Source organism: Hylobates moloch, unplaced genomic scaffold, assembly GCF_009828535.3.
Source record: "Hylobates moloch isolate HMO894 unplaced genomic scaffold, HMol_V3 SCAFFOLD_6, whole genome shotgun sequence".
Lineage (NCBI taxonomy): Eukaryota > Metazoa > Chordata > Mammalia > Primates > Hylobatidae > Hylobates > Hylobates moloch.
The window spans coordinates 51786753-51812150 of NW_026652281.1; the positions used below are offsets into that span (position 1 = coordinate 51786753).

The 25398-nt window shown below is 39.3% G+C and overlaps 2 protein-coding genes across 4 annotated transcripts in view; one reads left to right on the plus strand and one right to left on the minus strand.

The window, feature by feature from the left end:
* The window catches only part of CAST (calpastatin), an 800936-nt gene that overhangs the window by 324925 nt on the left and 450613 nt on the right, over nt 1-25398 (minus strand). The window lies entirely within an intron of this gene.
* PCSK1 (proprotein convertase subtilisin/kexin type 1) overlaps nt 11425-25398 on the plus strand; it is a 42808-nt gene continuing 28834 nt past the window's right edge. Inside the window, exons 1-5 of the mRNA XM_032156791.2 lie at nt 11425-11847; nt 15406-15510; nt 18761-18871; nt 21135-21281; nt 22626-22702. Of these exons, the coding sequence (XP_032012682.1) occupies nt 11668-11847; nt 15406-15510; nt 18761-18871; nt 21135-21281; nt 22626-22702 (620 nt within the window). The 5' untranslated portion in view covers nt 11425-11667. The remainder of the gene's footprint in view (nt 11848-15405; nt 15511-18760; nt 18872-21134; nt 21282-22625; nt 22703-25398) is intronic.

Sequence of the window (25398 nt, forward strand, 5' to 3'; positions counted from 1 at the left end):
CTCATCATCACTGGCCATCAGAGAAATGCAAATCAAAACCACAGTGAGATACCATCTCACACCAGTTAGAATGGCCATCATTAAAAAATCAGGAAACAATAGGTGCTGGAGAGGATGTGGAGGAATAGGAACACTTTTACACTGTTGGTGGGACTGTAAACTAGTTCAACCATTGTGGAAGTCAGTGTGGCGATTCCTCAGGGATCTCGAACTAGAAATACCATTTGACCCAGCCATCCCATTACTGGGTATATACCCAAAGGAGTATAAATCATGCTGCTATAAAGACACATGCACACGTATGTTTATTGCAGCACTATTCACAATAGCAAAGAGTTGGAACCAACCCAAATGTCCAACAACGATAGACTGGATTAAGAAAATGTGGCACATATACACCATGGAATACTATGCAGCCATAAAAAATGATGAGTTCGTGTCCTTTGTAGGGACATGGATGAAACTGGAAAACATCATTCTCAGTAAACTATCACAAGGACAAAAAACCAAACACCGCATGTTCTCACTCATAGGTGGGAATTGAACAATGAGAACTCATGGACACAGGAAGGGGAACATCACACTCCGGGGACTGTTGTGGGGTGGGGGGAGGGGGGAGGGACAGCATTAGGAGATATACCTAATGTTAAATGACGAGTTAATGGGTGCAGGAAATCAACATTGCACATGGATACATATGTAACAAACCTGCACATTGTGCACATGTACCCTAAAACCCTAAAGTATAATAAAAAAAAAAAATTTAAAAAATAAAAAATAAAAAATAAAAAAAGAAAGTAGCACCGTACCAGAAAAAAAAAAAAAAAAAGAAATGCTAGACTAATATTTCACTTTCCCTAAAATATGCACGTAGTTGAGACTAAAGTATTCTTAAAATTATCTACTTTGTTTTACTTCTAGGCTTAATCTCTGTCCGTGACTTGCAGAAGGATATAGAGCGCAGGCAATTGTTAAATAAATTTGATTCACGTATATCAATGATGCCCAATAGAATCACCTGGTGTGACCCATGCCACACCAATTAAATCACAATCTGTGGGCTTAGGGCCAGGGCATCAGTGTTGTTTTCAAGATAGTAAGTGCAGCAATAATTGATAACCACTGATAAAGTTACTTCAATGCCTATTTATACTTTTTAAATTCAGTGATTACAAAATATCTACTTTCTTTGAAGCTATACAGATATAGTATCCAAATTGGTGATCACAATTAATTAGTTTAAGTAGCTTCATAATTGGCACTTGGCTTTCTTGACTACGTTCCCAGAATCTAGATGTAATAGGTTGGGTGTTGGGGCAGGATGTAGAAACTGTTAACATTGTTCTTGGAGTGCCTGGCTGGCTTGAAGCAAAAGATTGATATACATACGTTTTATTGGATTGTAAGAATAATGATCCTGTGTCTAGTTATGCATCTTCACAGGAAAGACTTTAAAATGTACTTTCAGGGCATTATCTTTGAATCCAGCATTAATAAGCTCTGGAAACAAGAACGGGCTATTTTACTCTTGGTGAGAGGGCCAGAGCCTTACAGTGACGCGTGAGCAAAGGATCACCTGAACCTAATGATTATCTTCCTAATGGGCTCCTGGGAAGTTATGTATAAACATATTTTCATTGAGTCATTACTCTGTTTTTTTCCCCCAGGTTCAGCAGCATTTTCTCTGAAGAGATAATAATAGAGCTACCCTAATAGTGGAAAATAACCTCCAGTAGTCTATTAGAAAAAGAAGGAGAAGAAAGAAAAGAATGAGAAGAAATGGAGGGGAAGACAAAGAGAATGAAGAGAATGATGGTGATGACAATAATAAAGAAGGAAGAAGAGGAAGTGGAGAAAAAGAAGCAGGAGGTAGATCAGGAGGAAGGAGAGGAGAAGAAGAAAGTGAAGCAGCAGCAACAGCAGCAGCAGTGGTGGGGTAAGGGCCAACGCCAGTTAAAGCTTTTCACAGCCCTCTTTATGACCTCCAAGGGTATCTGTAGAAGTTTGTAGATTCCTTGGCCTCAGGCCTTCCAGAATCAGAATGGGAGGAGTGATGCTTAGGAAGCTGCATTTTAAACTACCTTGATACTTAATCCACATAAGTATTATGCATAGTAAACCATTTGAAAATGATTGTCCTACAATACGTTGGGCATTGATGCCAGGGATACTGTCCATTTAACTCACTTAGTTTCCAAGTTCCTAGTCTTATCAAAGCAACAAATGGTAATAATATTTTAGGATAACGTAAACCTAGAAACATAGGGCTTCTGAGTGCAATCTAAAATCACGGACAGTTCTCTTCAATGCAAAGCAAAGAAAATGGCAGAAGACAGACCAATCATAATGACACCTAGATTTTATTGAGTACTTACTATGGGCAAAGCCATGTTCTCAGTGCTTTACATAATTTAGTCCATTCAAATCTCATAAATAGTATTATTTCCTCTGTTTTATGAGGAAACTGCAGATTCAGGAGCTATTCCAGGTAACAGTGCTGGTAAGGGGTAGAGAGGACTCAAATACTTACCTGCTTAAAATATTAAACATCAAACTATTCCACATAAGTGGAAGGTAGAAGCACTACAGACCTGAGTTCTGGTGTTAGCTCTGTGAGATTATCTATGCAAACTCTGTTAGCCTTGCTTACCTGTGACTCAGTTTACTTGCCTGTGAAGCGGGAATGGTAATAAAGGTGTAGTGAGAAGCCAATAGATGGAAATCCTTGTGAAAATCGTAAAGTACTATATAAACATCAGTTATCATTATACTCCTACAATCATGGCTCTTGTAGGCTGGATCCAAACCTTCCCACAGGAAGTTGGGAAATGGAAATGAAGTCATTGTGTTACTACTCAATCACCCATAGGCATAATCACAGAAAGGCTGTTTCTAATATCAGGAGGTGGGCAAGGTGGAGGAGCAAGCACATTATAAAAAAGTGCCCCATTTTGACTATTTTCTCTGTGTGCCTCACGATCTGGCCTCTACTGATGTTGAATGTCAAACATACTAATGCCTCCTTTCTTCATACTTTATCTGTTCCAGCATACTTAATAATATTGAGTTTACATAGTCCCTTTTTTTCTAAGGTGCCACTTTCAATAAATGTGTTTAGAGAGAGCAACTTTCTAGTCTTCCCAGAGCCCTTAAACCCATCACTACTCACTCTCCACCAAGAAATCAGATGCAAATCGCTCCAAGAGGAAGGATCAGGTCCTCAAGTCAGATGTGTGAAGTTCACCCTGTGAGCCGTGGATAAACTGCTTCACTTGTCTGCATTTTAGTGAACTGGGGTTAATAAAACTTGCTCTGGCTATCTCAACAGGCTTATGGGAAAATTCAATTGGGAATGTATAGAATTATGAGACAAAGAAAAAAAGAGGAAGGGGAACACACTAAAAATTAGTGAGTAGGAAAAAAAGGAGAAAGAGAGGTGAGAATTGAGTGCCAGAGCTAGCCAATTTTACACTTTGAAATCATCTCTCTGTCCAAGACGCCTCCCCACTCCAGAATTTGACAAACTTGTGTAACAAACTATTATGTAACTAGGGTGCTATTTTCTCAATAAAAATAACTATCATTTACTTGTACCAGACAATGTTGTAAGTATGTTATGTATAATAACTTCAACAGGTAAATTACTATTATACCCTCATTCTGTAAATGAGGAAACCAAAGCAAAGACATGTTCAAAATGTGTCTGGATGTTCCCAGCTAATAAGTGGCAGAGCTGAGAATCAAATCCAGGTGGTCTGAGTCTGCTCTTTTATCTGTGCTTAATGCTTTTTGAAATAGTGTTCATCTAGAGTTTGGGCACTGTTTATCAAATAGTATCAGTTCTTCCATTGACTCTTCTAGCCTTGCAAATAAAATTAAAGCCATTGCCTCTGCCTTTTCCAGCTGTAGAGCACTAGGAAAGTAGATGCTAGATCATCAACCACTGCACCCATGAAATACTTTGCCATACCTATTTCTTTCCTAGCTTTCTTAACACCAAACCCTGACATTTCCCCCATGTATATGTATGGCCCTACCCTGAATTATTGAGTAATTCTGACTGGAGAGTCAGAAGAACTTGAGTAGCCTTAAACGGACCCCCTCACCCTGCTGCCATTCATCCTACCCACCTCCCCCACCCACAAGTCCATCACTTTCCCAAGTCCATGGGCTTAGAATAAACTTTTGCTACCTGCTCCTTTCCTTGGCATGTAACAACTCGGACCTGGCCAATACATGTTTGCTTGAGTTGGGGCACCCACTGGGTTTGCTGGTCTTAGCCTCTCTCTCTTGCTGTGAGTAAATAGCTATAGCTGCAGAGTGGCTAGGTCTGAACAGTAGAGGTGCAAGTCTACAGCAGGGTCCAAGGAAAGAGCTAGAGACACGGATGCTCACAGGAGACATGCAGATACCATAACTGAATGGAATAAGGCAGGCATAAGAGAGAAGCTCCAAACCCTCAATTCTCTCTGCTGTTTTCCCCTTATAGAGTTAAGGATTTCTGAACTCCATTATAAGAAAAAAAAAAGGTGGGATAAACATAATTGCAGAAATTCATACTTTGTCTCAGTGTCTGAGAATTGTAGGGGTCACTGTTTCCAGACTAACATTTTCTAGTTTTTAAAGAGAAGCCAGAAAACCAGATTTTTGTTAGGTATTTCCTGAGTTTCAGTATCAGAAGCTTACTTAGAACTTTTAAAGTAATGTGCCGTGGGCCACTTCAGCTTTAGTGCCTTTGTTTTCTCTTTCAGTTTTACTGATTGTACAATTTTTTTGCCTGTCATAACTGGGATCAAGATTGGTCCCTCTTCTAACCACAATTAGAGACAACTGTTGAAGGTCTGCTTTCCTCTACTTGTTTACAACGGCTTCAAGGATTATATTATTTTAAACAACAAGCAGATTAATCCCTGTGTTCACTGGAGGGAGGTAAGAAACAAAGGGGAAGTTAGGGTCAGTCCATTATTATTTATCCCTCAGTGGTACCTGCTAGAAAGCAACCCCAAGGTGACCAATTTCTTGCAGTTGGTTCAGGGATGTGAAGCCTCCACATTTAACTGTGCCTGATGTCTCTGGGGAACACACTCTCAGTCTCTTTGCTGGGTGACAAAGGGATAGTTTTCTGCAATAAAGAGTGATGACGGAAGCTGGGGAAGATTGCTTTTGAAACAGACTTTAAAGCAATCTTTTTTTTATTTTCCCATCTATTTTCATCCTAATGTCAAGCTATTTGGTGCCTGCCAATTCCTAAGTCATGGGGAATTCTGAGGCATAGAAAGGGTTAGTTCTTGGCTTTCTTTGCTGCTGGATTAACATTTAATTTTCTTGGGTCTGCTAAATTATTTGCTTTTTTGCTTTCATAATTTTTTGTGATTGCTTCCACTCCTGTTCTCCCCATTTCATAAGTCTATGTCCTTAAAAAACATCCCTTCTCTGTAGTTTTTGAGGGGTTTTAGTGGGGCATGAAAGGAGACACATATATTTAATCAACCAACTTTACCTGAAAGTATAGTAGCCAAACAAATAGATACACTCTAAGTGTCTCCCGTTACTTGAAAAGTTTAAGTATACTTAACACATTTAATGGAAAACTATGCAACCATTATAAATTATGCCAGTGAACAGTTATTGACATGGAAATTTATCAGTATATTAAGTGGAAAGTGATAGGTTAATAGCATTAATAATAGTAGCAAACTAAGCGATTTCTCTGTCCTCACCCTTCTGCTAAGTATCTTAAATGAATTATTTCACTTAATCTCACAGAAAAATCTCCTGACATGTGGAATGAGAACTTATGAATATCACAGGCATAAATGTCTATGAAAGTAAAATTATTTTCATTTTCTCCAAAAATATAAATTTGGAGAATATTACTACATTATGGCTCTCTGCATCATGAGTTTGTCAATAATTTTTGCACCAAAATATTATTTTTCAAATAGTAACTTTATAGTGGAGAAATCTGGTTGATGTGATACCATCTTAACCAAGTGATCAGAGATAACATTAGTTAATTAGTAATTAGACATATGGACACCATGTACCTCCTGATATAAGCCAATGAAAATGACATAACATCACTTTTTCCTACAAATGTTTAATCCCAGCCTAATCATTAGAAAACACCAGACAAACCAAAATTAAAGACCATAATATAAAATAACTGAATAGTACTCCTCAAAAGTTTTAAGGTCATGAGAGGCAAAGATAAAATATCCCAGTTTGGAGGAGACATAATAACCAAATGCAATAGGGAGTCTTAATTGAATACTGGACCATAAAAAAAGATACACTAATAGAACAGTTGGAAAAATATAAAGGTCTATAAATGAGTTAAGGATATTGTATCGATGTTAATGTTTTGGTTTAGCTAATAGTGATAATGGTTACACAAGATGTAAACCCCTGGGAAAGCTGCATGAACGGTATACATGAGCTTTGTGTACTGTTTTTTCTTAATTTTCTGTAAATATAAAGTTATTTCAAAATAAAAAGTTGGAAAAATAAATTATCTTTTTTTAGTTTGCCAACTATACTATATTCCATTCTGGGTGCCACATTTAAAAAATTCTGTTAAAAGATCCTATCCGGACATGAGCAAGCAGAATGCCAAAGTGTTAAAAAGGTTGGGGATGTTTAACCTAGAGCAGAAAAACGTTAGGCAAGATATAACAATCTGCCTTCGAAGTATGAATTGCTATCATGTATAAAAGAGATTGAGACTTGTCAGTGTGGTACTAGAGGGCAAAATTAGCATGCTTGACTGGAGGTAGTAATGAGGAAAGGTTTTATAATATCATTATAAGGAAGGACTTTGTAACCATTTCAGCCAATCCAAACCAAAGAATGGGTTGCTTTGGGAGACCAGGAATTGCCTAACAACTTGATAAAAAATATCACAGAGGAGTGTCATGTATACCAGGCGTGTTAACTAGATCAGTGCTTCTCAAACTTTAATTGCGTATGAATCACTACGGACTCATTAACAATGCAGATTCTGATTCAGTAGTTCTGGGGTGGGGGCTGAGGGTCTGCATTTCTAACAAGCTTCCAAGTGATGCCTATAATGCTGGTATGTGGACAAGACTTTGAGAAGCAAGGAGCTGTATAATATTCAAGGTCACTTTTCAACACTAAAGTCTATAATTCTCATAGAAAGATATACTTCAGGAGAAGAGATAGCAGTTATACACTGAGATTTTAATACGAAAATGGCAATGTTCGAGAGCATAGAGGAAGCAAGAGCATTGCCTGCAAGCAGAAGCAGGGATGCTCTGAAACTCACTCAGTAAATGCATATTTTAAAAGAACCTGTTAAAGAAAGAACCTAAATACTTGTATATGGCCACATTTAATTATCCATTTTCATTAGAAAAGATCAATTATTTCTAGCAAGTGGAATTTATGGCACTCACTGCTTCAATTTTAATAATTCAATTCAATTCTACATTAAATTCAAGATTTTGTGTTTATCTAGTTCATTCAGCAAAAATCCTTCACAATTATTCATCCACCTCAAAGCCTTTGCAGTGTATAGACTTTGCTTTGTTACTCTTTTACTTCCATTTCTATAGGTCAGAGCATCCCAACCAGTAGAATTAAAGATGTCCCTCAAGATATTTGGTCTTCTCATCACTTGGCAAGGCCAGGTGAGTAGCTTGTTGCTGAGCTTTTGGAACTCAACCAAGTCGTATCCACCACCTTGATGCTGTATTTACTTCAGCAACCTGCTGCAAGCATGTCTATTTCCATCATGTGAAAAGTGTCTGTGGATCTGCTGGAGGAGTTCATACTCTAAGTACTTAATTAGCATAGCACGCCCACCAAAATTTGGTCATGGGAGGAGGTATCATGAGAAAGTAATTCAGGGAGTTCTGGCAGGTGTATCTTTAAGTGGTAACCCCAATATCAGTCTTTGTGTATACTAGATACTTTTCTCAATTTGTGGTAAAGTTGGTAGACGGTAACTTCTCTAAAAGGTGTGTGTATTTTCCAATTTACAATTTCAATATTATTTTGTCATACTTGACCTGTAAAATTTAGATGGATTCTGAATCTATATGCATTCTCATATAAAACTCCAACGATAAATTTGTCAAGAAAATAAAAAGAAAGACTGCTATATTATTTAAAATAGAATTTTGCAAAAAAGTTTCATTGACAGCAGCTATTAAGAATATAAAATGATCATTTGTCATTAAAATGTTTTAATTAGAAATGATATATAGCCTTTTTAAGCATAAAACTTCAGATAAAAACTTATATTGGTGAAAGCATATTCAGATTTCTCAATTTAAAGTTATTAATATGCAATTTAATGTATTACCCAAAATGTTATATTTTATTTTGTTATCATAATTGTATCATATAAAGAAAATGTTATGAATTTCTTCACCCAGCTCCATACAGATGTCTTCAAATTTCCTCCAGTTTACCCCAGTGTGCCACAAAAATATTGTTATTTTCTATGTTGGAAAACACTGCTATAGGTAGGTTTGCCCCTATAATGTGTTCTGCTACCAAAAATCTTCTAGTTTAATTACAGACTAATTCGTTACACCTTTGAGTTAATGTGCAGTTAATGTTACCCATAGCAAACAGGCAAGTCTACATGATAACTGGAAAATGTTAAACCTACATTATTTCCTTACCCATTCTTTAACATCTCTTGAAGATCTAGGAATATTATTCTGTTATTCTGTGTGTCTAGAAATGTTCTTTTTCTTGGCCCAAATGGTTACACTGTGTCCACTTTGTGATAAATATTGAGCACATTGTTTAGTATGCCCAAGGGTATATGTTTTATTTCATAGTAACAAAATGTTTAAAACATTTGTTTCCTAAGACTAAAGAGATATGGTGATCTATAGATCTCCTTTGAGCATATTCTTACTTCCTGCTCTTAGTAGCTTCTTTTACTCTCCAAGAAACCCTAATGAATGCTTAGCTGTATCACTGGGCAGTTGTGAGCATCATGAAAGGCACAGCAATCACTTGATAACTTATAATGGAAACATGTCCTCTTTAGTTTCTGGAGTATCCAGTTTTCTATATAAATTAATCAGATGAATCAAATGCTATTAAAACCAACCTAAGGGTGATAATTGGCTCTTCCAATTTATAATATGAAATATAACACTGATGGGCCTGGAGGTCACTACCATGATCTACAAATCAGGATAGGACTAGCCCTTGAAACAAAAAGTTAAAATGGATTCTAAATCTACTTGCACCTCTAGTCTTGGCAGAAATTTATTTCTTCTGCATGCCAGAAGTTCTGGCAAAGAGGTTCATAGGATAAAAATCAGACAATAGCAGATTAACGTACTGATAACGTATTGTGTGGATGAAGATATTATCTTCTTTTTGTGAGAGTTTACTTTGCCCTATTAGGTATATAAACCAAATGTTTATTCCAGGCTTATATGGTGCTCCGTTTAAGACAAATGCCTCATTAATGAGAGAACACAGACCCTATTGCCAACACTCTGCCAAACTGATTTACTTGAACAATAATAAGAAAGGGACAAATATGTTCCTCCTCTGACACATCTACCATTATAAAACATTTGCCCTGGCTTCTCTTGCCTTGCTAGTGCACAGTTAGCGTCTGTCTGCTCTGAGAATGAAACACCCTTGAGAGCTGGAGGCCACAACTCAGGACGAGGTGTGAAGGGAAAAGAAGACAGCTTACCCAGCCATCAACATTCACACATGTAGATTTACAGAACAGACAACAAAGCTATCAATCGGAGCCCATTCCGTTTCATCTCATGTGAGTTACATTATTGTAAAACACTTAACCATGTCACGTGGCTTATTAACATTGGCATTTGATTTTGTAAAGATGCTTTATGTTTAAAGAAATTATCTAGTGCACATTTCTGCAAACGTGGAGGCAAATGAAAAATTAGCACTGCAGAGCCTGATCCTCCACCAAGTCTTCTCGCATTTGCTTCTTGTAAGGAATATCTCTTGCTTCCTTTCTCCACTTGTTCATATGCTTTCTTTCCAATCTTCTCCCCTTTCTTCTATTTCTACAGCATAGATCGCGCCCTCAGGCGGTTGAACTTAAAAAACAAACAAACAAACAAACAAAAAACTTCCCAGGTGCAGCACACTCTCTCAATTTCACCTCCCGGCGATTTTACTTTTGGCCTGAGTCCAACACGTTCCCAAGAGCTGGACACAAGTTGTCACGATCATGAACCTAACCACACTCCCCCCTGCGGCCAATTTCCTATTTTGCTGTTCAAAAGAGGGAAATGCACATATCAAAAGGAAAACAGCTTGGTGCTGGCCAGCTACAGAAGGGTGGAGGTCTTTGGTGCTCAGAAGAGAGAGCAGCTCCTGCGGCAGTCCTGCGTGTGTCGCTGTCCAGACCTCGGTGCTGAATACTAGGCACTGGTATCTGCCGCCAGGTTCAATCCCTCAGGGTTCGAATAGGCTCCACCATGGGAGACTGAACTCACTTCCCTAGGGTGAGGGGTGGAGAATTCATTTAGATGTTTGCTTGCTCTCCTTCCACAGGAAACCATTTTTCCACAAAGAGGCATTGTGCATTTTATGGGAAAATAATGGCACAGCTCCAGTTCAGCACCAAAGTGAAGAGCTCTACTGAGGCAGAATGGAAAGTCGAGGTAAATAAAAACTGCTCTTTCCCTCCCTGATTCAACACAACAGCTTTTGGGATCCTAGATCCCCTTGTTGACAAATTCTTAAAAATATGGTTTTTTTAATCACATGATTAATCATTTTACTGATAAACACCCTAAAACGTGGTGGTGGCGCTGGCTTTGCAATATTGGAGTATAACTGCTGATATTGTTTTACTGAGGTTGAGAAACAAAGGGAAGGAGGAAGTAAACTTGTAAACTGAGGTGGTTTGAATGGTTAAAATTTCATTTTTAAAAGTATTGCTTTAACATTGTCTTGGAGACATGCTCATTTTCTTAGACAATTTAGAACAGAATTTGGGCAGTAGTAGCTTCCCTTCTTCTCTTTACCCTCCTAGCCTCTCTCTTTGAAAGACCTAAGAGCCTTGTTCTTCATAGCAGGTGCTGATACACAAAGGGCCATTATAAGAATCCTATAGCCTCCCCCCTCCCCGCCACACACATGAGATAATAAAGTAAATACAGAGAAAATGGATGGAAGGGAGGGAAAGCACTCCCAGCCTTTGATTCTTGGTAGTTACGTTCAAGTGGGGCACTTCTCTTTGAAAAGTGAAGATGTTTCTCACGGTACAGAATTTATGGGCAGACAAGGAGCAGACTTAACTGATCCCAGCAAACAGTTCCTTTTCCTAATCTCTGGCTGCTTATTTTAGCCGCTTCTCCGCCCCGCCGGGAATACCATTCAGATCTTAGTCCAGGTAGATCTGACGTCAAGAGATGGCTTTCGTCGATTTGACGTGTAAACACTCATTTCCATTCTGGCTAGGAAGGGCTGGGGCTCCACTCAGCCTGGAGACCGAAGCGCTTCACTGAGCGCTCGCCGCCGCCCAGCCTCTCCTCGCGCGCCTCCTAGCTCTTCGCAGAGCAACCAGGAGCCAGGAGTGGTCCAGAGCCCGAGGGTGGGAAGGGGAAGTCTGTCTGGCTTTTCTCCTATCTTGCATCTTTTTCCTCTTCCCTTCCCACTCGTGTTCAAGAGAGTGTGTGAGCTATGGAGCGAAGAGCCTGGAGTCTGCAGTGCACTGCTTTCGTCCTCTTTTGCGCTTGGTGTGCACTGAACAGTGCAAAAGCGAAAAGGCAATTTGTCAATGAATGGGCAGCGGAGATCCCCGGGGGCCCGGAAGCAGCCTCGGCCATCGCCGAGGAGCTGGGCTATGACCTTTTGGGTCAGGTAAGAGTTTCCACTTTCAAGAAACTTTCTGGGGCCCCAGGGGACTGGCGGGACTGGAGCGCGGTCTTCCAAGCGGGAGCCCCAGGTTGCACTCTCCAGAACCCAGTGTAGCAAAGAACAAGGAGCTGCTCCCGCTCTCGCCCCTGGCGCGCTTGGAGAGAGAGAAAGCTTGCATTATTTACTGTTTGGGCTGGGCGCAGCCAAGCAGAAGGAAGCCGCTGCAGCTGGGTAGGGCTTATGCTTACCGTTGGCCGCTCTAGAATTGAAATCCGTTCCCGCGCGGTTTGGAAGAAAAATCCCTCCACGCTTGTTCAGGGAACTTAAGATGCACTCAAGCTCTTACCAACCAAGCGCCGCCGGGAGAAGCAGTGCGCTCCATCCCCGGGGACTGAGGCGGTCTGCGTCAGGAGCCGGCTGTTGCCTTCTTTTCAATATGGCAGCATCAGATCCAAGTCCTGATGCAAGGGGCTAAGCAGGCTTGGGGCTGTCCGCCCTGGCAGCCTGTAAGGGCACGCCCAGGGCATTGGAAGAGTGCCAGCTGCTGGGACTCGCGACCAGGAGGTTGGGAGGCCGCGGAGTAGCCTGGGAAGCTGGGGGGAGAAATGGTGGGTGAAAGACACGGGGCCATCTATCCCCACGACTCTCTGGGGAGCTCCGGCTTTTCACTGGGAACTTATAAAGTCCAAGCTTCATAACTTTGCCCGGCCAGTCCCACTGCAGGGTCGAGATGCTGAACTGACTGTGGGGAAGGGATCTATTTCTTTCTTGTTCTTCAGCCAAGTACGTAATCGTTTTCCCAGGAATTTCAGCTTATTGTTGCCTGTCCAAGTGAAGGCTTGGTCAATAGGTAGCTGGTTGGAGGTGGGTGGGCGTCAAGACATTAAGTGGGAGACTGCTTATAGCTGAGCGATTCCGAGGGGACCCTAGGGAGTGTGACTTCTAGGCTAGAGCTTTCCTTTTCTTGGCTCAGAATCAAGCCCTCGCCCCCTGCTTGGGAAGTTGGTCTGCATTGAAGCGTGGGAGGAGGCAGTTGTAAAACATTTTGGCGCGTTTTTTCTGGAGGTGGTGGTTGAGACGCCGCTGGAGTCACAGATGAGTAATCGGCGGGGGCGTTGGCGATTCTGCAGACCGAACCCTCTGGGGAATTCGCCTGCTCTTGCTAGAGGCTTCATTCTCAACTTTATAAACCAAATTGTCTTTGAAATGCCCGAAAGGAAAATCAATGCAGATTGGCTTCCTGGTGTCCCAGCAGCAGATGAGTCTTTTGCTTTTGGCCAGCCCTTGCCCTCGTGCCAGGCTCCGTGCTAGGGGCTGAGGAATAAGAGGAGGGAAAGAAACACTCTCAAGTAATCAACAACCTAGAGGAGACTAGCTTAGAGATAAATGACTGCAACTGATTGTAATTTGTGTAATAATAGGAGTTGTACTTGAAGTCTCAATATTCATTGGTTGAAGGAATGAAAGTAGTAGGGAATTTGAGAGGGGTGAATGAAAACTGCCCAAATGAGAAAACATTTGCTCCGGGAAGAGGAGTCAGAGGTTGCCAGGAGAACATAATGAGATCGGAGAAGACAGTCTAGGCATAGAAAACAACTTGTGGGAAAACAGTGAGACATAATACAGTTTAGTAGTAAATCTGGGAATTGCATGCAATTATTAGTAATTTTTGCTACCCAAACACGGTGTGAGTAGCAGCTGAAATTGTGCTGGTGGGTACTGTGGGCATTCATACAAATCATGTATGTCCTATGGGGGTAGACACTGGGGATTTAATTGTGTATTCCTTGAGCAGCTACTGAAAGGCTAAATAGCACTGGTAACTGTGTAGGAGGAGACTGGGGAAGACAGTAAAAACTAAATCTCTCTTCTTTTTCCCACCTGTTAGCTCTAGGCATGCATCTAAACCTAGACCATTCAATGTGAAAATTGCTTTTCAAAATAAATAAACATAAATCTTAATAGTAAAAAACAATACATCATCATTCTTGGGAGGATCTTTGGGTAAGGGATAGCATAGTCACAAAAGCATTAACAAATAGTGGTGGAAAACCATCTATATTTATATATGATTTACAATACTATCTTTCCTCTATCCATTTTTAGTTAAAATGGCATTACTAACAAAAGTTTTAAAACAAACTTAACAAAAATTATTTTATTAGAATAATAATTCTTTGTAGAAGGCTGATAGCATGTTCCTGGTTCTGCTTATTGCTCTTTTTGTTTAATATTACTAAAATTACACTAATTTGGCATTATATATTGGGTACCTTATTGACTCAGGATAAAGCTTGGATTAAGGTAGTGACAAGCAGAAAAACCAGTTGACAGCAGAGAAAACAGAGCTAAGCACTGGCGATCTTTTTCTACGGCTGCTGATTTCTCTCCCCAGTTCCATCCACAGCTTATGGGAAGATTCACTAAGATTCAGGCGTGGAGCAGGGCCTAAGCTTCTCTATTTTAAAATTCTCTAGGCGATGAGAATCATCAATTTAAAGAACATGTTTCTTCTGTAATATACTGTTGTCAATTGTTTGTTTCTTGATTTTAAAAATGCAGGGTTACCTAGAGGATTTGGTAGCTTCAAATTTAGTACTGAGTAAAGGGAGACTAGCTCAAAAGAATAATGAATATAGTTCTAAATGAACCAAAGGTGTCAATAGCTACCCAGAGAAGTATACACCCTCTAAAATGGAACACCTGCCCTAAATGTAGCATGTTCTTTTCTGAAAGCCTTGAATTAGTGGAAAATCAAACGATCACTAATAGTGGCTAATAGCAATTTATCACTATGAATTCAATGGCTACATTTCGTAACAATGATAATTTATTTTAGTGGAAAGTGGCACTGACCATAGATAGTATCCCAGGTGTTTGCCTGCTTACCACAAATAATTGTTCTTTGAACAGATATATTTGATTAAATGAGCATTTTAATATGATATTGTCACACACGAAAAACATGTATTCCCTCCAATGTGTGTAAAATAGAAGCATCACTAGTCCCCTACTGTGAGCTAGTGAATATACTGTGAACTCAAGCAATAATATTCTGAGGGTCATCTTAAGACCTCTATCAGTGCCTTCTTCATGAAGAATGTGGATGAAGCTGGAGGCCATTATTGTTGGCAAACTAACACAGGAACAGAAAACCAAATACCGCATGTTCTCACTCATAAGTGAGAGCTAAATGATGAGAACACGTAAATATGTAGAGGGGAACAACATATACTGGGGCCTTTTGGAGGGTGGAGGGTGGGAGAAGAGAAGGGATCAGAAAAAATAACTAATGGGTATTTGGCTTCATACCTGGGTGATCAAATAATCTGTACAAAAAAAACTCCATAACACAAGTTTACCTATGTAACAAACCTGTACTTGTACTGCTGAACTTAAAATAAAAGTTTAAAAAAAGAAAAGAAAAGAAAAATGTTAACTTCAGATACCAGGAATGGGCTTAATAAAAGTTGCCTATCTCTAAGCTATCTGAGTTTTAAACTAGTCCATATATATTTGTTTGGGAAAGTGGATATTTATTTTATTTCTTTCCTTTTATAGATTGGTTCACTTGAAAATCACTACTTATTCAAACATAAAAACCACCCCAGAAGGTCTCGAAGGAGTGCCTTTCATATCACTAAGAGATTATCTGATGACGATCGTGTAAGTGTTGTACATTTGTGTTCAAACCAATACTCTAACTTATCTGCTTTATGATTTCTAATAAAAACAGAAGCATTTTGCAAATGTGGTTCTTTTTTATTGTGACCAAGATTGTTTATCTGTAATATTTCTAATTTCTTTCCTTAAATTATAATGGCACATAATAATAACAAGATTGGGTTGAATTGGTTGAGCCAAAGTTAATTTTACACATATATACGCAGTTTAATTATATAATTATATATATCTCTAAAGTTAATTTTATATGTACACTCACAAATTCAGTCTAAGAGCATGAAAGTGAATATTTAAAATGAGAGGGCAGCACTAATAAAAATGTTTGACAATACAGTCAATCAACAACCTTTTATTAGGTACCTATTATGTACCAAACACTTTAATACCAATGTGGGCTCAAAGAAATACATGAGCCTTACTTTCAATAACATTTCAGTATAACTGAAAAAAAAGTCTATTATTTCTATTGGTTTTGCTGTGTAAGGAGCTAGTGTTTATGAGAGAACTATAAATCCATGTCTTCATGAGGCAAATGCTTCCATAAGTAATCTATTGTTGGATCCAAACCATTTGATCTCTTTTCATCCTAGTTTGTATCTTGCTTCAATGATTAGGTAACAGCAGAAATAAATATAGGTAAATAACGTAGAGGCAGTTTGAATAGATAGCTAATGTACCTATTGATTTTGAAGTCTATTTTCAAGGTCAACAAACATATCAGAAAATGTTGACTATGTTGGGAGTATTGTAATTTTCATACAGTGTTGCCTTTTCTCAAAGAAATGCCATACTGGAAGAAATTTATCCTGATTCACCTGATATCTGTGTACATAATTTTTGTTACTTAGGACACTCTGGAGAATTAGAGGATTAAAAACATCCTTTCAACTTCCCGGGGGGAAAAAAAAAATATATATATATATATATATATATATATGAATGACAGAAAGGTGATAGAACTGTTGAAAGTAGATGGAATTCATGAGGCCTGTAAGATAATTTGCTGTTTTATTCATTCTGAAACTGATAGAATTTTTAAAAGAAGAAGAAAAAGACAAATTATGAGGGTGGGGAATGGGAATGGCCTGGGTCACCAGTGTTCGAATGTAAAAGAAACAACAACATCCTGACAATGCTGTATTAGGACCACAGACAGTGACCCTATAGCTCTTTTTTGTCAAGTTATTGCTTGATGTGAGAGACCAAATCAGAGGCCCTGGACCTTATTACAGAAGTTTCTTGTCCACTGAGGTCTTCCCTTACTCACTTCAAGGGAGAGGGCTCATCATGTGTGGGCTCTGAAAAGCAGAACAACTTCTAGCACTCTGGCTAGGCTTAGTCCCCAGGCTAAGCAGAGGAGAGATTTCCTTCTTTGCCTAAATGCATGCCCAAACTGCATGCCCATTAATGCACATAGAAGTCAAACTGACCTGTCTTCTCATTTTCACAGGAGAAAATTGGACAGAATAGAGCATACCTAACTGTTATTCTTACTCAAAGTATCTCATGACAATGAAGATGGCCCACTCTACTCTTTATACATCCCCTTGATAGCTGATTTGGGGCGGGGGGCATCTCAAGATATTATGGAAAAAAGCTAAGAACTTAGTCTCCAGCACAGGTATAACTTTGTAAAAAATTAGCCCAAGAATAATTTTATTTTAGGAAACATTCTGGAACCATAGAAACTTGCATTGGAAGGTTGAAGTAGATGATCTTCAATGCTCTTTCCAGATCAAAAGTATTATTCATAATTAAGTACATGATACCTATTATGCATAATAGAAACACACTACCAATTTTCCTCTATACCATTCAGCCTGCTCTTCTAGAGATTAATATACGATTCTGAGTTAATGACATTAATCATAACACTGTTTTCTACAATTGGATGTTTATCTGATCAGATGGCAGAGTGCCTCCTCTTATATCCCATTTCTAAAAAATTGCTCTTGGTTTTCATTTTATTGCTCTTTTTTGATGGAGGATAATATTCTTTCAAATCAGCCCTGTGAAATGCAGCAATAGTCTATCTTTACAAGTCTGTTAATAAAATCTCCAAGTGTAAGTGACCCTCCACCTCAAAGATTAGTACTTATTCCCTAGCAGTCAGCTTCCAGAGATCAATTCAGATGATGGGCAGCATTCCAAGCATTGAGGTATTTTAAGCCAAAACAATTAAGCTTGAAAATACAAGCACTTTAAAAATAAATCATAGTGACTAATTTCTAGCTTTCAAGTTCTTCCCATTATTTTTAATAGGTTTGCAGTATATTTTTAATTGAAAATTCAGGGCAGTCTTAGTGGATGGTTTTATCCTTCAGTTGCAAATTATTTTTCAGTTTTTATTTTTGGAGCTGATTCATGAGTACTCTCACATTAACAATATTCCACCACACACTGAATTGTCATCATGCATACAGCAGAAAAGATGTGTTTGGGGTAGGAAATAGTCATGTTGCCAAGAAAAATAAGAGTATAGAATTATCTCATAATGAATATAACTACAAGGCAGCCCCTCACTCTCTCAGGGCTTCAAGTATAATAGGATTATGCTGTAAATATGGGGCAGGTAATTTTCGTATTGTCAGATCTCTTTGCATAATACATGAGACTGAATTAATGGTAAGTGTGCGTGGTCAGTAGTGCTCATTCATCACCCAGGATCTGTGTCTCATATTAAGTACTTTTAAGCAGAGGTCGAAGCACAGGGGAGGGAGAGTTTCAAATTTGCATGGATACAGCACCATTCTTACTTTATAAAATATTTGCAATTTCTGCCTGTTGTATGTAAAGAAAGAGAAATTAACCTATAAAAGCATTATAACAGCAGTCTCTTGGCTTGTTGACTCAATCTATAAAAGCAGACAAATTTTCAGCCATGGAGCCCTGAAACCTCAATATAAAAATGAGTATTATGGTCCATTTGCTGATGAAAGCAGACTGAACTTTTGCTTCCACTGTAACCACAATGTAAATAATTTGAGGGAATTACCATTTCACTGACTCCTTCTCCTCCCCCTAAAGGTGCACTTTACTGTAATAGAGGAAATGTTCATCTCCCCAGTGGGCAATCCCTTCTTCTCACTGAGGTGCCAGTTTAATCTGTAGTCAAATGAAAATATTGCAGAGCTGCTTGAACTCTGATGGGAAGGGTACTGGAGATAGTTAGAGGAAGTATACAGAGGTAGATATTTGACTTTTGATTTTCATGCTATAAAAATCCTTGTAGGTGATATGGGCTGAACAACAGTATGAAAAAGAAAGAAGTAAACGTTCAGCTCTAAGGGACTCAGCACTAAATCTCTTCAATGATCCCATGTGGAATCAGCAATGGTACTTGGTAAGTACCTACAGAAGGACTGTGTGGGTGGGACCTGGGACCTGGCTTCTTTATGTTGTTACATTTGCAACATGGATTTTTTTTTTATGATGGAGAATTTCATAGGGAGCTATATTATCTGGAGATTAGGACTGATGGGACCTTCTTGATCTGCCTCTTCTGTTTTGCTGAGTAATGATGTTGGAAACAGATATCTTTAGCTGCTGTGAAAAAAATAGAATTTTTTGTCTTCGTAAGTTTATTTGGGATAAATGCAGAAAAATAGTATCTTGCAGGTTAGGGGTTCCAAAAACAGTACTTATGGCAAAAATCTCATTTGGTTAGTTATTCTTTAGAATCCTTTAAAGCACTCACAGAGTATAGTGAACATAATTTGGCATATACAACCCTGAATGACAATTCTTATATGACACAGATGAGAATCTCTGAAAGAGGTTAAAAGAAGGAACACAAGAAAAGTCTATTGCAAATGTCTAGACTTGCAAACCATTCTACCTTTAAGATAGTTACCAAATCCTTGAGTGCAGAAATTGTTAAGTGTTGCTGTCTACCTGCAGGGTGTCCTCTCTTCTGTTTAATGTTACGTCTGTATGGTAGTAGTATAGGCTAATAGAAAGATTTGTTGTTGAGAATTTTATAAAAGATTATTTCTCTTGAAAACCACAAGCAAAGACTTAGATACTCTTGTTGCATAATGGATAGAAAAGGGGATCAGTTTCTCTTGACACTATCTTCTCTTTCTTTCTTTTTTTTTTTTTTTTTTTTTAGACAGAGTTTTGCTCTTGTTGCCCAGGCTGGAGTGCAATGGCATGATCTCAGCTCACTGCAACCTCTGTCTCCCAGCTTCAAGCAATTCTCCTGCCTCAGCCTCTGGAGTAGCTTGGATTGCAGATGCCCGCCACCATGCCCAGCTAATTTTTGTATTTTTAATAGAGATGGGGTTTTGTCACATTGGTCAGGCTGGTCTCGAACTCCTGACCTCGGATGATCCACCCGCCTCAGCCTCCCAAAGTGCTGGGATTACAGGCATGAGCCACCGCAGCTGGCCTCTTGCCACTATCTTAAGTATTTGCTCATTGCAGCAGAAGAGACTTATCAGTTAACACTTGTGCATTTCCTGTGTGACAAACACTATTCTAAAATGTTTGATATGAGTTAATTCATTTTGTTCTCATGATTATCTGTGTTGTAGAAATAGTAATTATGCCCATTTAACAGATGGAAAAACAGAGATATTGAAAAGTAGAGCAATTTGCCAAAATCCATGGCTGCTAGTGGTGGGACCATAATTCATGACTCCAGAGTCCATACTCTTAACAACTACAGTCTAAAATTGTTCCTGCAACTGACATAGAGGCCTTCTTTTCTGACTTTGGCCAACAATCTGTGTACAGTTCCAGCCTCCTGTGATTCAGCTTCATACCAGCCTTGTCACCCCACCCCCCAACCTCTTTATGGGGAGGAGGGCACAACAGCAAGAGGGCAGCTCCTTCGCTGACACTTTTGATTGTGGTTATTTATAGATTTCTTATTGACCCTTTCACCGGGTACCTGGCATTCTTTTACTGTCTCTGTCTCTGTCTCACATGCTTAGAAATGTGCTTATATCTGTGTTCCCTTGCTACCCAACTTATCTCCTGTACAGTCCCACACTCTGACTATCAGAAAATGTATTTGAAAAGGAAAACCCTGAATCTCCTCTCACAGACACTTACCCCCTAAATCAGTCATACTTAAAAATAGGCAATCACATTGCAATTCCTGAGGCAATCACAGTCTCCTGAGCATTTCAGGTTCTGCTTTTTCCTTTAGAAGAAAAATTCTAAAACATTCATGAACGACTATGCACCAGGCAATATAATGAGAGCTCAATATGGCAATGGAGAATCAGGATTTGGGGGGGAGATGAAAACATCGACTATCAAATAGAGCTTCCATAGATGAAAGGGTTGAGCATGTTATTATAAATGAAAGAAATTTAGGGATAAAATTCTTCAAAGCCATGTAGTTCAAAGAGAAGGAGCACAGGTGATTCATCTTTTCAAGTGATGTCCATTTGGGACAATTGGGAGAAGAGCAGCACTCTGGGGGTTCATTTGGCCCTACTCTCAACTTTGTTTTTTATTTCACTGAATTGGCTTCTTCTAAAGAGTAGAGTGACCCAAGGAAAAAGAAAGATGGGTCTCCAGGTTGGAACTTAAGTGCCCATTTTGTAGCAAGCAAGTGATGATTTTACCAATGCTTCTTTGTTTTTCTTTACCAGCAAGATACCAGGATGACAGCAGCCCTGCCCAAGCTGGACCTTCATGTGATACCTGTTTGGCAAAAAGGCATTACGGGCAAAGGAGTTGTTATCACCGTACTGGATGATGGTTTGGAGTGGAATCACACGGATATTTATGCCAACTATGTAAGTGTGTGCCTTCTCATGACTGTGACTTAGGGAGCTGTCTGTGCAGACGCACAGTTAGGGCTTTCCTTCTTTTCAAGGGGATGCTGCTCTGGTGTCAGTCCCTGGAATTATGGGCCAAGGTTATGTCCCTTCTCCCACTTCCCACTAGCTTATATGAATTTATTTTGTACTAGTGGGCATTGAAATAATTCAGTGGGATCAAAAATTGTACAAAAGTATATGTGTTGGGAGAAGAAGGGGCAGTGCCTGTACCAATTAAGTTACCAAAATCTGATGACTTTGAGTTGCTCAGTGTTTGGGGCATTAAAGTAATCAAATCAAGCCCCTTGCCTGAGATCATTTTCACAGTTTCCCTCCTCACCTCTTTTATGAGTCTATATCCCTGACATAGTAAAATTATATGAATGTGATTCCTTCCATGCAAATCCAAAGTGAACACCACACAATGCACCTATGCCAAGCTGAGAAAGGAAAAGTTTTCTAGAAATGGGAAAATAAATAAATAAAAACAATTTGCTTCATTGTTTATTAAGTTTATAATATAATATGAACACCATCATATATCTTAGGTCTTTAGATCAGGAGGCTGGTGTTTCATCTTTAAGATTATCCCTGGTTTTTCTCTCATCCTTTCCACCTATCAAACATTCCCTAGCTATAACGCCAAGCTAAAGAGCCAAGGAAAAGAGAAGGAAAAATAGTAGCACAGAGTAGAAATTAAGAATGATTGAAATATACGGAAAGCATTGAAAAGTAACAGCAATGGTATGTGGGAGGTGTTTAAATGTAGCTATTGGGTTAGAAAAGGGAGTGGAACCTGAAAGCTTGTCTTGAATTTCAAGCACTCTCTCTAAAATTAAATCACATGTTTATTTAGTGTGCCTGGGAGGCTGAAGGAGAGCACCATGGACCTGAGTCCCACCCTCAGCCACTTCTTTGCACCTATATTCATAAGAGAGATGAGTGTCAAAGTGTCACTAACTAGCTTTATGGCCTTAGGGAAGTCATTTAACTTCTCTGGGCCTCAATTTTCTCATCTGAAAACTGAGGTGACTGAACTAAGTAAACTAATTCCTTCCAACTCCAATATCCTATGAGTGCCTGTGAACCATAGGCTTGGTAACATTCACTGAGAATTGAAAGCTGGCTCACCTGGCTGTGTTCATCATCTCTGCCTGGTTTGTGGGTATAATAAATATTCAGTGACTTGGCCAGAATCTCTAAAATGCAGGCTTTTGAGCTATCAGCCAAGATGGGAAGGCATAGGGTAAGAGGCTTGGGAAGTGATGCTTTTTTTTTTTTTTAATGATGCCACAGTGTTATTTTTTGTTGTCTCTTTAGGATCCAGAGGCTAGCTATGATTTTAATGATAATGACCATGATCCATTTCCCCGATACGATCCCACAAATGAGAACAAGTGAGTAAATGTGCATTCGTGTGAAATAAAGTACTTTACAATGCTTTTATCTTGTTTGAGAAAATTATACCATACATTTCATCCACATTTCAGTGCTCAGGAAATGTTAATGCAAAATATACATGCCACAATATTTTGTTGCTTTTAAAACAGAAACCAAAGTTTCTATTTTTATATTCCCTTTGGTTTATAGAACCATATTTTCATTAAACTTCTTACATTACGAAATTCTCCTCTCAAATGTTACTGAACTGTTGTAGCTTTAGAAAGAATGTTTGAGACATAAAGAGTACACACTTTGAGCCCACCCCTTCCCCCATTTCCTCTATCAATCTTTTAGTCTTAGCAACATGCTTTATATTAGTCATGAAAAGAAATATATGTAAAGAAATGGATATGAACAATGCCCACAACTTCCGACGGTGGCCACAGTCACCCTCACCAGTTCTCTCAGAAGAGCATGGCCAAACTCCAGACAAGAGAAATGCCTCTGAGGTCTGGCCCCTGAATCCAACACAGTCTCCAGGGCATTGAGCCAGACGGAAGTCTCCTCCAGAGTTCCTGCTGCTATAAGGCCATAGGAAAGAGAGAGGAGACAGCACCTGACTCCCAGATTAACTATCTCTCCCTTGAAGCCACATTATGGTGACAGAGGCCAAGAGCCACAGAGGCCAAGAGAAAGATCTTCTAAAGTGAGAGGTGAAAGAAAGACCCAGAAGCAAGACTTTCAACTTCTCTCCTAGCCCCAAAGAAACTTCAGCCCTCTAGGCATGTGGACCCTCAAAGTGTCCATGCCCATGGGAGAGACCATCTTTGTTCATACCGATGTTCTCATAGACATCGAGACATTCAAACTTTCCTCTTCATTTTCTCTACACAGAAGAGACTTGCACCGAAATGATCAAAGCCAAGGTCAAAATTAGGGTTGTTGCTACAAGTGAGGATGGAAAAAGCCAAGCATCTAATAGCTCTTGGTATAAGTCACATGAAGTGCTTCTTTATTCTCTCTGGATGGCTCTGTCTCTTGGACTGTTACCCAACTTGGGTCAGACAAGTCTGTCTCTCTCTCTCTCTCTCTCTTTCTCTCTCTCTCTCCCTCCCTTCCTCCCTCCCTCCCTCCCTTCCTTATTCTCCCTCAGAACTCCCAAGTGGCTGGTGCAGTAATATTGATCCAAAGTTATTTCTTTCTTTGGATGGTCTTCCCTCCAGAAAGCCAACAAACCCCAGGATGGGAGGCTGGGGTACAGGGACTTGGCCTCAACTTCTGGGTGTTTATTTCTTCCCTGGGGAGAAGGGGAGGCTTGTGGATAGTTCAGGGATATGACTTCTTTCAGTACCATTTATTTCTTTGAGGGTGAGTAAAGGGGTTAACCGCAAATACCCCTTAGAGGTAAAAACATTCCAGTAAAAATACAATAGGAACCACTGGCAAGGGTACCCTTGGAGCAAAGTGGGAGTGTCTCAAGAGCTTACAGCAGACCCTCAGACAAACTTTTTGCTCTGTGTCTGAAGCAGGATAATGCAGGACCAGTAAGGACATCTACTCTTTTGGGGCACAGCCTTGTAATGTAGTTATGGCTTTGCCAATTCCCAGAGTAGAGGGTGACCTTGGGGAAATCACTTACCTCTCTTTGCCTCTATTCCATTTTCTTCCCCTAAAATGGGTGTCAATGATCCTTCTCCCTATGTTTCTTAAATGAACTTCCTGAGGAAATGGGTAATAAGAACTTGGAATAATAAGCCTTCTTAGAGTGGAGTAGAAACGACTTTCATTCCACCCCCTTGGTTAAGACTACGGGAAATCTGTTCCCCGACACTGGAGTGCAGCTCAGGAGACTTAGATGGAGGCACTGGCTCCTTCCTAGGCAGTATACAGTCCTTCCAGGCAGATCCTGGGTCTGGCCCCAGGATCCAGTGTGGGTGATAACTTGTATGATGGCTGCATGGTGGGTGAATTCTTGATGAAATGATATTCTCCGAAGTTTTTCCAGTCAGGAGATGGAACACTCAGACCTTCCTCAAAACAAAGGGGATCTCACAGCACAGCATTTATAATAGTTGTTTTATATATATGAATACAATAATTAAAATAAAATATAATTTCCCTGACTCAGGGAGTTAGCTGCAAAGGCCCCAGGGAAGCAGCCCATATAATGCTATTTGTTTTGTGCCTGAAAGCCCTGAGCTTCCAGATTATAGCCTGCTGTGAATCTTCCACATAGCATTGAGAGAGCATGTCATAGCCCAACAGTTAAGAGCAGACTTGGGAGCCAAATTTAGGTCAAATTTTAGATCTGCTACTTAGTAGTTGGGTGATCTTGAGCAAATTATTTAACTTCTTTGTGCTTAAGTTTTATCATCTTTTGAAAAAGAATCTCTACTTCCTTGAGTTAGAGGTATTAAGTGAGTATATATATATATATATATAAAATAAGAGAGAGAGAGGTATTAAGTGAGTTTATATATATAATAAGTATAATATAACATATATAACACTTCATTGAGTTAGGGGTTTAAGTGAGGTTTTATATATATATATATATCACTTAATATATATACATATAAACTCACTTAATACCTCTAACTTAATGAGGTAGATTATTTATCTATATCTATATCTGTATATCTGGCATTTAAACAAATTGATTTGTTTAAAAATTATTCCACAAGATAGTTTAAATACTACCCTTATTCTG